Below are 15,802 nucleotides of genomic sequence, written 5' to 3'. Positions count from 1 at the left end.
ACATAGCCTTTTAGAACACAGGCTTAGCGTATAATATTTAAATTCTTGCAAATTCTGAACTAAATCTTTCGAAGGTTAAACTCTCTGTTATTCTACGTTTTCTGAAGCAATAACTTTAAAAAGTAGCAATTTAAATAAACAAAATTTGGTATATGATCGCTTTCGACTTTTCGCAAATGAAATATCAGTGATTATTCGCCAAAGATTTCACGTTAGATTTAATAAAAACCCTAATTTATGCTAAAAATTGATGCCCCAACACAAAGCATAATACAATTCGTGGCATGCCTTTTCAATATGTGTGATTCAATGTTCTTGTTGTGTTCTACAGCTCTGGTAATTTTACAGAATATTTGTTTTTGATTTTAGAAAATTCTAAGAAAGCGGGTATAATATAACTTCAAAAAAATATATTTGACGATCTTTGTATAATATTAAATATACTGAAAAGAAACTGAAAAAAATTTCACCCGAAGTGAGATTGGGAATGACGATAATAATAAAAAAATGCATAGTGTATCGTTTCTAAGCATTCCATCAAATTCTTGTCGAGTTTCTACTCGTTTTTGAATTCTATAAAGCGTAATTCAGGTATTAAGTGAGAGTATTAATAGGAAGTAATTACGAAAATTAAAAAGAAAGAAATTGTGAGAGTTAGATGATTAAGGTTTTATTTGTTTCTTTTTAAACAACATAATATATGGTATCTAAAAAATGGAAACTCTTCTTTTATATAGTGCTTGTATTGAGTGAAGGAAATTCTTCTCAGTTCATTTCTAGAGGGAAGAAATAGTTTCGAATCAGTTCTTATTTTTTGGATTTTTTGGAAATCAAAATGCAAAGCATTCCAGAAAGCAACACAAAGATGCCAAATATCAAGGAAACTTGCAAGATCCTCCATAGTTCCTGCTTTTCTGAAATAAAAAAATAATAATTTGCACACACGTAAAAAATATTAATGAAGTATAATAATTTATTAAAAGATTGATTTAACAATGTTATATTAAGTTATAAAACTTTTAAAAAATAACATACATTTATAAAAATTAGTATATATATATATATATATATATATATATATATATATATATATATATATATATATATATATATATATATATATATATATATATATATATTTCCTCATCTTATTCCTCTTATATTTTAACTGAAGCTGTGTAAAAGTTATTGCGGAATCAGTTCTACATATCGAGTGAAAGTGATGCTAGGATAGGATGTATGGATAGGTGCATTATCATCTTGGAAAATTACATCTTGTGAAACAAAATTTGCATCATATGATGGACCTAGTCTGCTAAAATTTCTCTATACTTCTCCCTAGTGATACTTCGTTTCAGGGTTGCTATTGGTCCAGCAGAAAATTACGTCATGGCTGCCCATATCATGACAGATCCACATCCATGTTTGACAGGTGGAAGTAGACAATCATGCTCATACGCTTGTGCAGGTATCCTCCAAACGCGCACGTGTCACGTTAGAGAAAAGTGCGAAACACGATTCGTCAGACCTTATTACTTTCTTGCACTTATCAATCGACCACGTTTTGCGAGTGTAATACCACTATAGACGACATTTATCTTTCACATCTGTGACAAGTGGCTTGGGAATTGCTGCTATGACAAAAATGTTCAGGTTATGAAAGTGTCTTCTAACTGTAATCACTGACACTGGAGAATCCAGATGGGTATTGAGCTCTGCGGTCATTTTTGCCGAAGTTGTCCGCTTTTTAGATATTACAATCTTCTTCAAGGCCAGTCGGTCTCCTTCACTGAGTTTCTCTTTCCACCCACTATTTTGCTTTGCTGAGCTTGTCTTGTCGCGCTGCGTGGGCACCATACCTCTAGAAGACTAAAAGTTGGGATGTTTCCATCACCCATGCTCCGGCTAGATGGGCTCCTGAAATTTGGCCACTTTGAAAATTTGGAAGGTCCGGCAGTTTACATTTTTGAAAAAAACTCCAAGAATTACAAAATTTTAATAAAGCTAACACAAAAAACCAGAATATATACATTGCTATTTATATATAAAAAAAAACTGATGGCTCTTATTAGATTTTAATGCTTACGAAGTGCATTCAAAATGTTATTCAGAGGTATTTCCCTTATTATTTTGATGATCACCAGTATATTGTGTTCTGAGACAGTAGAACAGTTGCTAATTTCCTTGAATATGACGTCTACCCACGTACTTCTAATAACAAAATTTAACAGGCGGTTTTCTTTGAAATTAGACACACTTACAGCCAAAAGATAATCAATCATCGAATGGAATAAGATGATGCATTCTGTTTGGTATATCTGAGGTGGAAGTATTCTGGGATTGTGTTTAGAAGATGTGTCATATCCAAAACCGGTTGATGGAAAATATTTTATCATGACGTTTTCTAGACCTATTTATTGAAACTCCAACGCTATTCAGCAAATACATTCCATAAACGACCTATAATTCTTAAATACAATGAATACACTCTTGGAAACTGTACATAACATTCACGTTGTAATATCTTGATCCAGAACGATCAAACAAGAAAGTAGCATAATTAAATAATTTCTTTTATTTACAGACTTATATATTTACACAAAACAACTTTTTCTCATATAGGTTAATATTATTTACAAATTGCATACCACAGTTGAAAGTTTAATCATGAATTAGTTCCTCGATTATATCGGAGAGTAGACACCAAAGGAACGCTAATAGATTTTTAGCTCTAATGGTTACTCCAGGGGCCGTTCCAGAAATTCCCCGATCTTAATCGGATGTATCCTAACACAGAAACAATCACACAACACTTTTCAAAAAATCAGGAACAAACTCTTCGAGCATCGACGTCTCTCCGAACTTCTCCCTCCACGCCTCTGACTGCTCTCCTCTCTTCTCACCAAAAGTACCGCATTTTATTTCTTTCTGATCACCTCCTCTGACTTTCTCATTGGTGAACTTGAGTTACTTATTGCCCAATAGCTGCTCAGCAATGTTTAATCAATGGTCTCTAGTCGATCGTGGGAATGTCTGTTAAGGATCCATCTTTGTAGCTGACCTCTCCTGAATGCATGTAGATTATAATCAATTCACAGCTTACACCGGCTAAAGTCCACCTGATCTCAACACTTAATTGCAATAGTTGCTGGCAATTGATTGCTTCTCGAAATTTTGAGAAGTCCTTTCATATTGGAAAAAAGCTTAATATCTAGATGTTTTGACCTTTTTCTCCCTTGAAGATATGACGGATCTCTTTGGAACGACGAAACACACATGTGTGTCCTTTATCAAGATACAACAAATGACCAGACACGATGATTCTACTGGTGTAGAGGATCCCTGCCTGGCGGTTCTTAGGTACTTAATTATGTGTGGGAAAACAGGTGAAATTACATCTATTAGGAATGTCAATTACCATGTGAGGAAAAAGAGGAAACATTACAACATACTCGCAGATTATAAATATGTTAATTTAATGCGCTTGGATTCACATCTGAACAGCTACCTTAATAAGCTGCAGCTGTAACAGATAGGAAGTCTAATCTATGAGCACAACATGATGAACAGTACTATTGCGTAATCTTCACAAGATTATACAGCATTCAGAACATCGTGGAGATAACTTACATTATATTTTTCTGATGGAACACTTATTAATAGAACAAGGTGAGATCGAAATCGAAAAGTTTGGTCATTGAATCTTACAAATAATACTTCGGCAATAGGTTTTTTTATAGTTAGATAAGCATTTCATAGCATGTCACCAGAAAAAGAGACAACATTTTTCCTGATGTTCATACAATTGCAATATATTGTCATCATCATTAGGGAAATGAGACTGGAATTTCGCAAAATAATGCTATATTACCAGGCACAATAGCACATTCACTGGATGAGTAAGAAAAGAAATTGCAGCAAAAGAAAATCGAAGAAAAGAAATGTGAAATTTTATTCAATTTTCAAAACTTTTGTAAACATGATGTTGCCAATTAGGTCCATAATTTTTTCGAAAACTATTTTCTACTTGTAGTATTTTTACTATTCAAATTTCTTTTTTTTTTTTTCTTTTTCTTTCTTTTAATATTTCTATATTTCTTTCAAATTCTTTTTTCTACAAAAATTAAAACAAATGTAATATATTAACAATAAAACATTTTGTGTTATTTTCAATGCACATAAAATTATTTGTAAAAAGTTATAGATTCGTATATTTAGTTATTATTATTATTATTTTTTTTTTGGCAGTTACTAAAGTGAAAGAATCAAATTGCTTTGAGAAAGAGTGACCAGTCGGAGACAATTTTGAAGTTAATAAAAACATTTGAGTTAATGAAAGTCTTTGAATGGATCCTGTTTGTAAATAGATTACGGGATGCTCTTTTGTGAGAAAAACGTTTAACTCACGTGAGCGATCACGCACTCATAAATTCGCTGACATGTCAAATTCATTTAACTTTTTTAAATATAATTCCTTCAATTAAAGATATGATATGTTGTTGTTGGTTATATCAGTTGTCATAGACAAGCCCGCTGACGAAGGCAGCAATTTTAAACTGAGTTTTAGCGTCTCTTGCTTCGATAGCCCCATCTAGGGCCAAGAGGGCGTCATAGATAATCCAGCGTTACAGTCCTTTTCACGGAAAGGATTTCATTCATATATTTCATTCACACTTAATTTAGGTCTGAATCAGAGAACGATCACCTCTGATCCAGTAACCCTAGTGGTATTGTCTCGACTTGGAGGACTTTGTGGTTACGACAGATTTATACGTGCACCAGCTACCATATACAGGGAGAGCCTTCGGACGGCGGGGTTCGAAATCACAACCCAAGTTATGCGAAGGATATGATATAATAGAATAAATAGAAATTTCAGCGTTTAAACGATTTTCTTCATTAATTAAAAATTAGTCCTAACTTACAGTGTATATATGAAATTATTAGATTCTTTCAAGTTTTGCAGGTATTCCGTAATATTTATTAATTTCACCATGACAAAAATAAAATATTTTCTTACTATTTTTATCTTCAATTTTCTCTTCACATCTACGGCCAGTGTAACCTTCAGTGCATCTGAAAGTGATAGTAAAAAAATAACGAGAAAAAATTATGAAATGAGGCGTACACTAAAAGTACCTGTAAAAACATAAAAATAGCATTGCTTCATTTATTACGTATTCAAAATTAGTTTTCAATAAATATTACATATTTTTAGTTTGATCTCACCTCAAGAGTGTTATTTCAAGTGCATTAAGTGACACGCGTAAAATTGTTTATTAAACTATTTAGTGTTTAATAACAAATAATAACTTTTTATTAAACTCTTTAAGCATATAAAGTTCATTATTTCCGAAGATATGAAACAAAACCCGAAACATCTTTTTAATTTTTTTCTTTAATCCTATTAATAATAAAAATGTATGCGTTTGCTTCCTACAGATCAGATTGTTTGAACTAATGCTACCAAATTCGGTATTTATATATATACATTGTACGATAGGAATGTACATCTTGAAGCTATTATTTTGGATTTTTTAAAATTTAATTTTAACTAGTTAAAAATTAAATTTATGTGTTTATCCACAATAATTTCCTAAAATATTGCAGCATAAAAGTTATTTTTATATCATCTTGAAAATAACAATATTGCTGTTTTTTTTACAAAGCGATATTTTATTGTTGAAACAACACTCGCATTTCGTTTTCATTGTTCCAAAAATAACATTTTAACCCGAATGTTTTCGGTTCATTTTTTTTTTTGAAATTGAATAGATTTCAATATAATATATGCCTTTAATAAAATCTTTAAAATTGTGTTGTTCTTAAATTAAGATTTTTCTTTAGAACTAAGAAACAGATGAATTTTTTAAAGATTTAAACATTTTTGGAAAAAATCAATGTGGAATTTTTTTATCTCCACTTTTTAAAAATTTTGTTGATTTTTATAATGATATTATTTGACATTTAAAGATGTAGATAAAAAATGAATCTACAGAAAAAATGCATATTGTAAGTACCAGAATTGGTAAGATTCTAATATAGTTTACTTATTTTACTTGCAGAGTTTATAGTTTAAAAATATTTTATTGAACAATCCAATATTCAAATGAAATGTAACCATTCATCTTAGTGAATCAACTAGTCACTAATAACGGCAAGGATGGAATAAATTAGCATGCATGTTTCTATGAAGATTATTTAGACAAATTAGTGCCATAATAACGATTTTTTTTACCTGCAGTTAAAGTCATTATCGATTACTTCGCATTTTCCATGTACACATTTATCTTCATTGCATATGGCTGGAATAAAAAAATTTTTCATGATTTACAAGGAAAACGGTTGCAATAATGTATCATTAAATATCAAAATTTGTATATATAAACACTTGCACTTTTAAATACTTGTTTAATTTTAAACGAAACACAGTTTCGGAATTTTTTTGGAAAACGATTTTTTTAACCGAATCTTATTTGAAGAATAATCATAGATAGGTACTCCCATCCGCACAAAGGCACATCTGGAAAAATCTGAATCTGACCGCCACGACAGCATAGACGGAAATTTTGGTTGAGTCTTAAGGACCATCACCGGTCAGTAGTACAACTCCTTCCCCAGGAGGTGGGTTCACTTGTAGTAGGTCTCGTTATTGGTATAGGGTACCGATTCTATATCATTTCTGTACTCACTAGAGCCGCGAGAACCAACCACCATTCAGTACGCTTCTCAACCCCATATCTGAAGTGTCCCGAGGGGGACTTCTTTGATCGAAAAAGATCTTCTTTGAGAGAATATATTAAATCAGAATTTAAATTATTTCATTTCTTTTATTTCTCTTTTTGGTAAAACCTTTTACAATAAGAGTCACTTTCTTACAATTGACAATCATATACTTGTTAGCTTCTATATTAGTTATTGTCAATTATTCACTTTTTTTTGCATTGATTATCTCTTTAAACGATTCTGACACCCTGGCAGTCGGAATTTTCTTTTTCAGGGAATTATTAGTTTAAATAGTTTCGCTTCCTTATTTCAAATGTTGCATGATGATGGGATATAAGTGTTGGCGATATGTGTCAGCTCAAAAATGCGCCAAATTAAATGATGGACTCGAATTGATATTAACCATATATAATTCAGCATGCGGGTTTGGACAGATGCAAGACCTATAGCAAGGGTTCATACATATTTGAAGGAAATTAATTTTATATTCATCTTTTTATGCAAAATTGACTTTTATTGAAGGTACTTCTTGTGTACAGGCGACCACCTCGCCACACTGAACGTAGCAGTATCTACAGGATTTGTTGTGGTAGAGTAAGCTAGATGTTTGTGATTTTATTATTTATAATATTTTGTTTTTATTTAATTATTTTATTTGTATTTTTTATTCTTTGTATATTTATTCATACAGTAAAGATTAATACTGAACATAGATGGCGCAGTATGCGCTAAACCATATGTATGTTTGGAATGTCGGGGAAGCGCACTTAAATTTTTTTTTTTTTTTTTTTTTTTTGTAAACACTTCTCCCTGAGAGTTGGTGTGAAACTGGTGCAAGCAGGCACCGCTCGCTCGTTTGTTAGCGGCAAAAGGAATTATTCGTTCGCTCTTTTGTTAGCGGCAAAAAGAAGTATTCGTTCGCTCTTTGTTAGCGGCATTTTCTACTTTAAATGTATATAGTATTATGCGTTTCCTTATATATGCGTGATCATCGTTCATGTGTGTTATTATGTGTGTGCGTGCAAAAATAAATAAGAAAGAGACAAGAAAGCATCGTTCCTTGGCTTAAAAACACACACCCAGCTACACTAGGTACTACTGGGATAAAATTGAATTGCAAAAATAATTTTAAATTTATGCTTGGTAACAAGACATCTTGCAAGGAATTTATTAACGAATTTTATCAAGGAATTTATTAACGAATTTTATCAAGGAATTTATTAATGAAATTAGGATTTTTATTACTGTCTCTTATATGTAGTATAAAAAAAAGTATAGTAATCATAAAAAAAAAAAAAAAAATTCGAACTTGAAATTTTGACGAATTTTCACGTTTTAGATTTCCATGAATTCGAAAAACAGAAATTTCGAAAATGTCCGTCTGCCTGTCTGTAATAAAGGTAACTACAGACGTTTTTATCTAGACGGATAAAATTTGGTACACTTTATTCATACTAAATTTGTAGATATTTATCAAATTTTGAGTAAACTCTTATCAGAAGAAGTCTTTATGACAAACTGTTCGAACATAGTTAAACACGATAACTTCAAAACGAAGAGACCTATATATCGTTACGGAATTTCCACGAGTTCGTTTGGATAGTGGGAGTTGTATGGTGTAAAGAACGCACAATCACCAGGCGGCAGTCGTCGGTTCCGACTACTCTGCCCTAGCAGCTGCAGCCGCCTCCTTTTATAGGTCCCAGGAGGCGGGGCTAGAAGCCTCTCAACCAATCAGGAACAATCGAGGCGTATCTCGGTTCCTACTGGAAGGATCGGGAAAATTCTCGATGTTTCAGGTATAATCTAATTTGGTGCCAAAGTCGCCAAATTCGTCGCCAAGTTGCCAAATGCTCGCCAAGTTTGTCGCCAAGTTCTGTGACCTCTTATGGAACCCACTATGCTGGGAAGCCGCATCACAGATTCGTAACAATATATAAAATTCCATACACAGAATTAACAATTATAGTCTAGATACCTTCCAAATTTTATGCCAAATACATTAATGGATTGACTACGTGACGGTCTGTACTTTCAGAAACATGGAGGCAGTGGTTTAAATATATGAAATTTGATATAGGATTTTGTGACTATAATTTTATTTCTATATCAAATTTTTCTTTTAAATGATTTGGGTAAAAGGCGTCTAATACGCAAATTCGATTTTCGGATGCTATTAAACGCATGCCGTGGATTAATCGCTAAATAACTCATCAAGGACTACATGATAGATTCAGTAAAAATGCTTTATTCATGCCAAAGTTTAACATTTCATATATCTTGAAATGTTAAGGGCTTTCTCTGGGATAACACCTTTATTAGAGATTATGAGAGAAAGTTTACTCTCACTGGAAACTACTCTCACTGATTTATAACAAACAGATTATGCCAAGTTTGAAAAAATGGTAATATTTTGGAATTGTTATTGTATTTGTATGTTATTGTATTGTAATGTTACTAGGCACAATTTCATGCATTTTACCCCCAATGGAGATTTTGGATAATTCTTGGAAAGAGTCAAATTCATAAATATTATGATTTTATTTCTGCTCATGATAAATAATATTCTAGTTAAATAAAATATGCGTTTCATAAAAATTGTTTTCATTAATGCAAATAGAGCATCAATTTCATAAAATGTAAAACTAGAAATGTACGTTTTCAAACTCTTAATAGTCTTCTTCATCACTCATCAATAGAGTTATTTTGAAAAGTGTAATTATTTACCAGCACAATGTCCGTTGATTTGAATGTATCCAAAATCACAGTGGCATGCTTTTGTTCCATTCCTTCTAAAGAAGCATGATTCTACATTTACACCACAGTTGCACTCTGCAATAGAAAAAAAATTGAAGAATGATTTTATACAAAATCGAAACTTCATTCTCCGGCAACGCATTTTTTTAATAATTTACCACTTCCTAAATTATTATTCCTAAACTATTTATCCTCATTCACTTCGTAATTGATTATTCAATCTAATTTAAAATTTAATATTCAAACTCAAAAGCTACTTTTCGAAGTACATTAATAATAATGTGGGATAAAAAGATAATTTTGTTTGTTTCGAATTTTAAAAATGATAATATAACTAGCAGTATCATATATTGTTACGAAATTCCCGCGGGGTTCGTTTGGATAGTGGGAGTTATATGGTGTGGAGAACACTCAATCAGCAGGTGGCAGTAGAAAATGAAACAACGACGTTTATTTACACGAAGACACACAGGACAGCACAAAGACGCACAACTATATACAGCACAGAACACGATTATATTCAGCCGAGACGTGCAGCATACAACAGTATACACAGCAGCATACAACAGTAGCTCGACTCCGTCGCTGTTCCGCTAGTCCCTGGAAGACGAGTTTATCACTCTGTCGCATCCGACTACAACTGTCCGATCTGATTCACGACGACCCGGCAGCTGCAGCTGCTTCCTTTTATAGGTCTCAGGAGGCGAGGCTAGAAGCCTCTCAACCAATCAGGAACGATCGAGGCGTAACTCGGTTCCTACTGGACGGGTCGGGAAAATTCTCGATGTTTCGGGTATAATCTATTTTGGCGCCAAAGTCGCCAAATTCGTCGCCAAGCTCTGGGACCTCCTATGGAATCAGCTATGCTGTGAAGTCGCATCACAGATTCGTAAATATATATATATATATATATATATATATATATATATATATATATATATATATATATATATATATATATATATATATATATATATATATATATATATATATGTAATGATATTTTAACTCTAATTTCAATTTAATTAATTTTCATAGTAACTTCATCTTAATTTAGCCATAGTAACTTCATTCTAAAATATTCTCTTATTTCGTGATACAATTCCACTGTCTCTACTTAATTAATTCAAGAGAAGCTTTGTTAAATTGTTGAATCAGCTAAAATCTAACTTTCCCACACTACGCGTGAAGAGATAACAAACCGCTGATCAAGCAAATTCTTTTTTAAAATCTCCCTGTGTTTCCCCTACCTTGTCCACCCGTGTAATGAAAATCCCTATCGAAATCTCATAATACATTAGCACTGTAAAGAAATATTTTCCCTATCAAAATCATAGGTTATTTAAGACCAGGGATAAAATATCTAAGAGCTCTTCCCTCATTCTTTTCTGTGTCGTTCTGTGTGCTCGTCGCTTGTACATATGCTTGCTTCTTCAAAATGAAATAAAACGACGTCACGAAATTAAAAGTATCTTCATTGTCTTCAAACTGCATCATGCTTCACAACAAATAATATTACATATATATAATTATATTTGATATAGTAAGCAATAAAATATAGAAATATATGAAATAAGATCAGATAGAAGAAAACAGTATACAAAATTCATCCAAAAATTACACATACAAAATTAATATGCATAAAGTAAATGTATATATTTCTAATATTTCAATATTTGTATGGATTAAAATATGATAAGAAAAAGTTCCAATGCAAGTATAAAGATCTGAAGAATTTTGAATCATTCTAAAAAAACTAAATTTTGTATTTTTTTAGCCGGCAATGAAAAAAGTAAAAACAATCCTTAAATACTCTGAAATATTCATACGTTTTTCAACAACTAATTGCTTAATGAGTGTGACAAATACACTTTACTTTGCATACAATTAACGCATAATATGAAATATAAGTACATAACATATAATCTGAACTACAATTTTTACAACATAATTTGAAATCCTCATGTAACTTAAAACATTATGTAAATACGAATATAATAAAAAATCAAAATTCAAAGGAAGTAATATTCTAAAAACTGCCTGGCAGTTTAGCGTAGCAGTTGAAAATGATTACTTGAAGAAAATTATCAGTTATTTTTAAAAGCTTTTATAGTTATTTTATGTGACTTTTCGCCCACTTTTTGAATAAACTGAGCAACGCAAGAGTTTTTGTGGACAATCAATATATCGCAAATGGAATGTCAATTCAGTTAGTGAAATTCCAATAACAGCTTATATTTTTACAATTAAAACTTCAAAAATTATATTTTTTTACCGTTATATCTAAACATAAAAAGCAATAGATACATATAACGTAATTTTCATTAATATTTTTAAAAAATTGAATGAGCAAATTATATCACCTAAGTTGTACCATACCTTTACAAAATTCGTCAATCTGAGCATATCCAGAAATGCAGTCGCATATTTTTTTACCCTTCCAATCAAAACGACAAGATTTTGAATTTTCGCCACAATCGCATTCTGAAAGAATTGCAAAAATATGAATTGATTTATATATTTTTTATAAATTACCAACGTCTTTTCTTAATAAAAAAAATGACTTTTCGAGATTTTATATAAATCTCACAACCTAAACTTACATTACCTATAAAAGAATCAATATTTAATTTGTGATGATTTTAATAAATCGACATTTACAACTTAATCTTTATTGAAAACCGAGAGAAAAAATTAATTAGTTTACATCTCACTGCGGGATTTCTATCTACTTGAATTCCCTACATTTTGCCTTAAGAAGTCTCAAGACTCTTAAACTTCAAAGTTTTCAATTTTCTGGGTAAAAAAATATATATTCGGGTCTTATCTTTTCTGAACATTTCGGTATTAAAATTTTAATGATACTTTTAAAATTTTCAGAACTATCGTGAAAATACTAAAACAATGCGGATTAAATAACAGAAACTTTCTCTGAAAGAATGTTAAATGACATACAAGCGCAGAATTCTTTGATGCGCATAAGGATATAATACTTAAAATTTCTAAAGAAATGGAACAATTTAAAGTAACTAAGGACAGTGCCTATCTAATGCGCATTATATTGCTCAAATTTTTATTTTACTATTTTTCACTTTAACGTCATTTTTCTCAAAAAAATAAACCAAGCTTGTGCGCAGGAGTTTTCTAAAACTATTTATCCTATTAATCTAAAATTCAATGTACATGCTCAAAATAAGTTCCTTTGTTAACCTATATTTCAGTTTTTAGATAAATTATTGATAAAAAAATTTTGCTTTAATTTTTATTATTATTTTTCTTAAAACTTCATGTTTTTTTAAATGCTTTAGAAATATTTTTTTCAAAAAGTTTTATAAAACAAAAATGACAGTTTAAGCTAACTAAAGGCACTTCCTATGCTTTTGAAACTTTTTAATTTGCATAACTTTATTCATATTCTTTTGCTACTAATTTTCAACTTTAATGTCATTTTTTTGAAAAAAATAATAATAAAATAAACTTGCGCACAGGACATCTCAAAAACTACTTATCCTGTTAATCTAAAATGCCGTGCACATGTCTAAAATAAGTTCTTCTATGGCTTATACATCAGTTTTTAGAAAATTTAATTATAGAAAGAAAATTTATATGAGCTTTAATGTGAACTATCTTAAAATTTTGAATCATTTTAAATAATTAGATTTTAAAGATTATTTTTCAAAAAAAATTCATAAAATGTGTGTACAACTTAAAAACTGAACATTTTTCTGCAAATTACTCTTAATTTTGCTTTAGAATCCAGCGGGTACCGGTATAACGATTTTTAAGATTTTGAAAAATTATTCAATTCTTGAAAAGAAGTTAGTTATAAATATTCAATTTATAACTTTTAAATTTTTTTTTCTTGAAATTATAGAAAACATGAGAAATATTTGATGAGAAAACATGAGATGATTATTGTATGGTTAAATTTTCAAATTTCGCAATTGTTTCGCTTGTAAATTAGATTTGTTAGAAAAGGGATGGTATTTTTGCTTCAATGGATATTTTTTAAGAATCCTGAAACCTCTTAAGTGCGAGCTATCCTTTGGCAGCATCGACCAGAGAATATTTTTTTTACTGTATTTAATTACCTGTTCAAAAATAATCTAAAAAAAAAGAAGTAAGATGTAACGTTCCCAGTTTTCCTCTCCTAATAATTGGCATTCCAGCCAGATGTAACGTCACTTGGGCCTCCTACATTGTTAAATACCTCCAGACTACCAGATGGGAGATCCTCTTCGCTAATAGATTCATGATGTCTTGTAATTAGTTTCGCCGTTTCAAAGAGATCCATCATATATTCAAAGAAGAAGAACGCCAAACCATCCAGATGTTAAACTTTTTTTCCATTATGAAGGGACTATAATTAACACGTACTACGGAAGGGACAGCTACAAAGATGAATCATTAACAAACAATCTCACGATCGACTGAAGACCATTGAGGAAGCATTGCTGAACAGCTATTGGGTGATAAGGAGCTCAAGTGCACCAATGAGAAAATGAGAGGCGGAGATTTGACGGAAATAAAATGCGGCTTTTTTTGATGAGGAGACAAGAGAGCTGTTTTAACCCTTTAAAGGGCCATTTTTTTCTAGTCATATTATGTTAAAATATTTTTAGGCTTAAAATTAGAATAAGAAAAGGGATTCATTTAGCTTATTAGATACATTTAATCTGATTAATTAATTTGGTTAAATAATAATTAAGTAACATGTCAAGACACATCATTCTGTCTGAGATAAAGAACTGAAGCATCTAAGTTTCTGACCCACTAAAAACATTTGTCAGAACTTATGCCAACCTACATAATTTCATACAAAGATTGAAAAATTTGGTGGGAAACATACTTCCCACGGCCCTAGAAAGGGTTAAGGAGGAGTCGGAGAGGCGTGAGCGTTTGGAAGGTGTTCCTGATTTTATCAGAAGCTCGGTGTGATTCGGCTTTCTTTGTTAAGATCCACCCGATGAAGATCGGTAGAATTCTGAAGTAGCCATTTGAGCTAATAGCCTGTTAGCGTTAGCGTTTTTTGTGGTGTTTATTCTCCTAATTGATCAAGGAACTATTTCATGATTCAATTTTTACTGTTGTGTAAATTTTGTAAATCATATTAACCTATATAAGAACCAAGTGGTTTTTGTGTACATATAATGCTGAAAATAAAGGAATTGTTTGTTACCGTACTCTTTTATTTGATTGGTTATTAACAAGACATTACAAAGATGTTTTCTCTAGCGAAATAATGCATATTTATTCAGCCAGTGTTGGTTACTTTTATGAATCACTAAACTAAACCAATCTTTAATTTTCGGTACTAGGAATTACAGCAACATGAAGTGAATTAAATATCTTACTATGTAACAGTAAAAGTTTCTATTAGAATATTTATTAATAAAATATTATTATACAGCGTCTTTTCCGAATAATATTTTTGAAAGGGACTTGGGTTTATATTTTCATATAATAAGTCAAGCATACTTTGAGGATTTTTTCCAGCAGTTATTGAACTGGTCAATAAAATAGGCAGAAAATTAGGAGGGCCTAACGGATTTTTTTAAAAAAATTATTATGTTATGACATAGAAATAAATTTCTTATCACTATTTAACAAAAATATTTCATTTTCACATATTCTTTTAAAAAATAAACAGAATGCTAACGAAAGATTCATCAGATAAATATGAAAACGGCCCTGAAGAAGTTATAGTGTGTCTTCAAACTATATGGGCAGACTATTCTTTGAAATAAAGGATAAAAAAGTAACGCAATAATAAAAAATGGTTAGTATATAGAATTATAATATAAATATTTTACATTGCAGAAAAGTCAGAGATTTCTTATAAAATATAAAATTCAAAATCAGCTGTCTCCAAAAATGTATGAAAATATTTGCTTTTATAACAATCATACCAAAAAATATTCGCCTTTCCTGCATTCTGAGGATGCGACATAAATACTTCAAAATATAAAATCACTGCTCGCTATTTAGTTTGCGAGTTATTAGTTAGTTAGTTATTCAATTCTCTGCAGCTGATATAGGTAGAATTTGATTTTTAATTACTCAAAATATAAAAGTTTCTGATATTGCTGAGTAAATGAAGCGTAGTACATGTAGAATTTATAAATTTCTAACTAAAGCTGAAGTGATTGTAAAAAGGCATTCAGTCCAACCATAAAATATTGGATAAGTTGAATTCTATAATAATATGTAAGTAGTTATTGTATATATTTCCATTTTTAGTCAAAAACTACAAGTGGTGTTCAAATGAAAAGGTACGAAACGACACTGTGGATACAAATCAAGACTTTATTCTAAATAT

The 15,802-nt window shown here is 30.8% G+C and overlaps 1 protein-coding gene across 1 annotated transcript in view; it reads right to left on the bottom strand.

The window, feature by feature from the left end:
- Positions 1–662: 662 nt before the first annotated feature.
- Positions 663–15,802, bottom strand: part of LOC129975617 (neurogenic locus notch homolog protein 1-like) — an 81,282-nt gene continuing 66,142 nt past the window's right edge. The window contains exons 17-21 of the mRNA XM_056088695.1: positions 11,863–11,967; positions 9,454–9,558; positions 6,239–6,305; positions 5,021–5,076; positions 663–914 (exon numbers count right to left, since the gene is read on the bottom strand). Of these exons, the coding sequence (XP_055944670.1) occupies positions 808–914; positions 5,021–5,076; positions 6,239–6,305; positions 9,454–9,558; positions 11,863–11,967 (440 nt within the window). The 3' untranslated portion in view covers positions 663–807. The remainder of the gene's footprint in view (positions 915–5,020; positions 5,077–6,238; positions 6,306–9,453; positions 9,559–11,862; positions 11,968–15,802) is intronic.

Source organism: Argiope bruennichi, chromosome 7, assembly GCF_947563725.1.
Source record: "Argiope bruennichi chromosome 7, qqArgBrue1.1, whole genome shotgun sequence".
NCBI classification, from domain to species: Eukaryota; Metazoa; Arthropoda; class Arachnida; order Araneae; family Araneidae; genus Argiope; species Argiope bruennichi.
The sequence above is the reverse complement of the archived record's forward strand: the minus strand, read 5'-3'. Positions and strand labels throughout refer to the sequence as shown.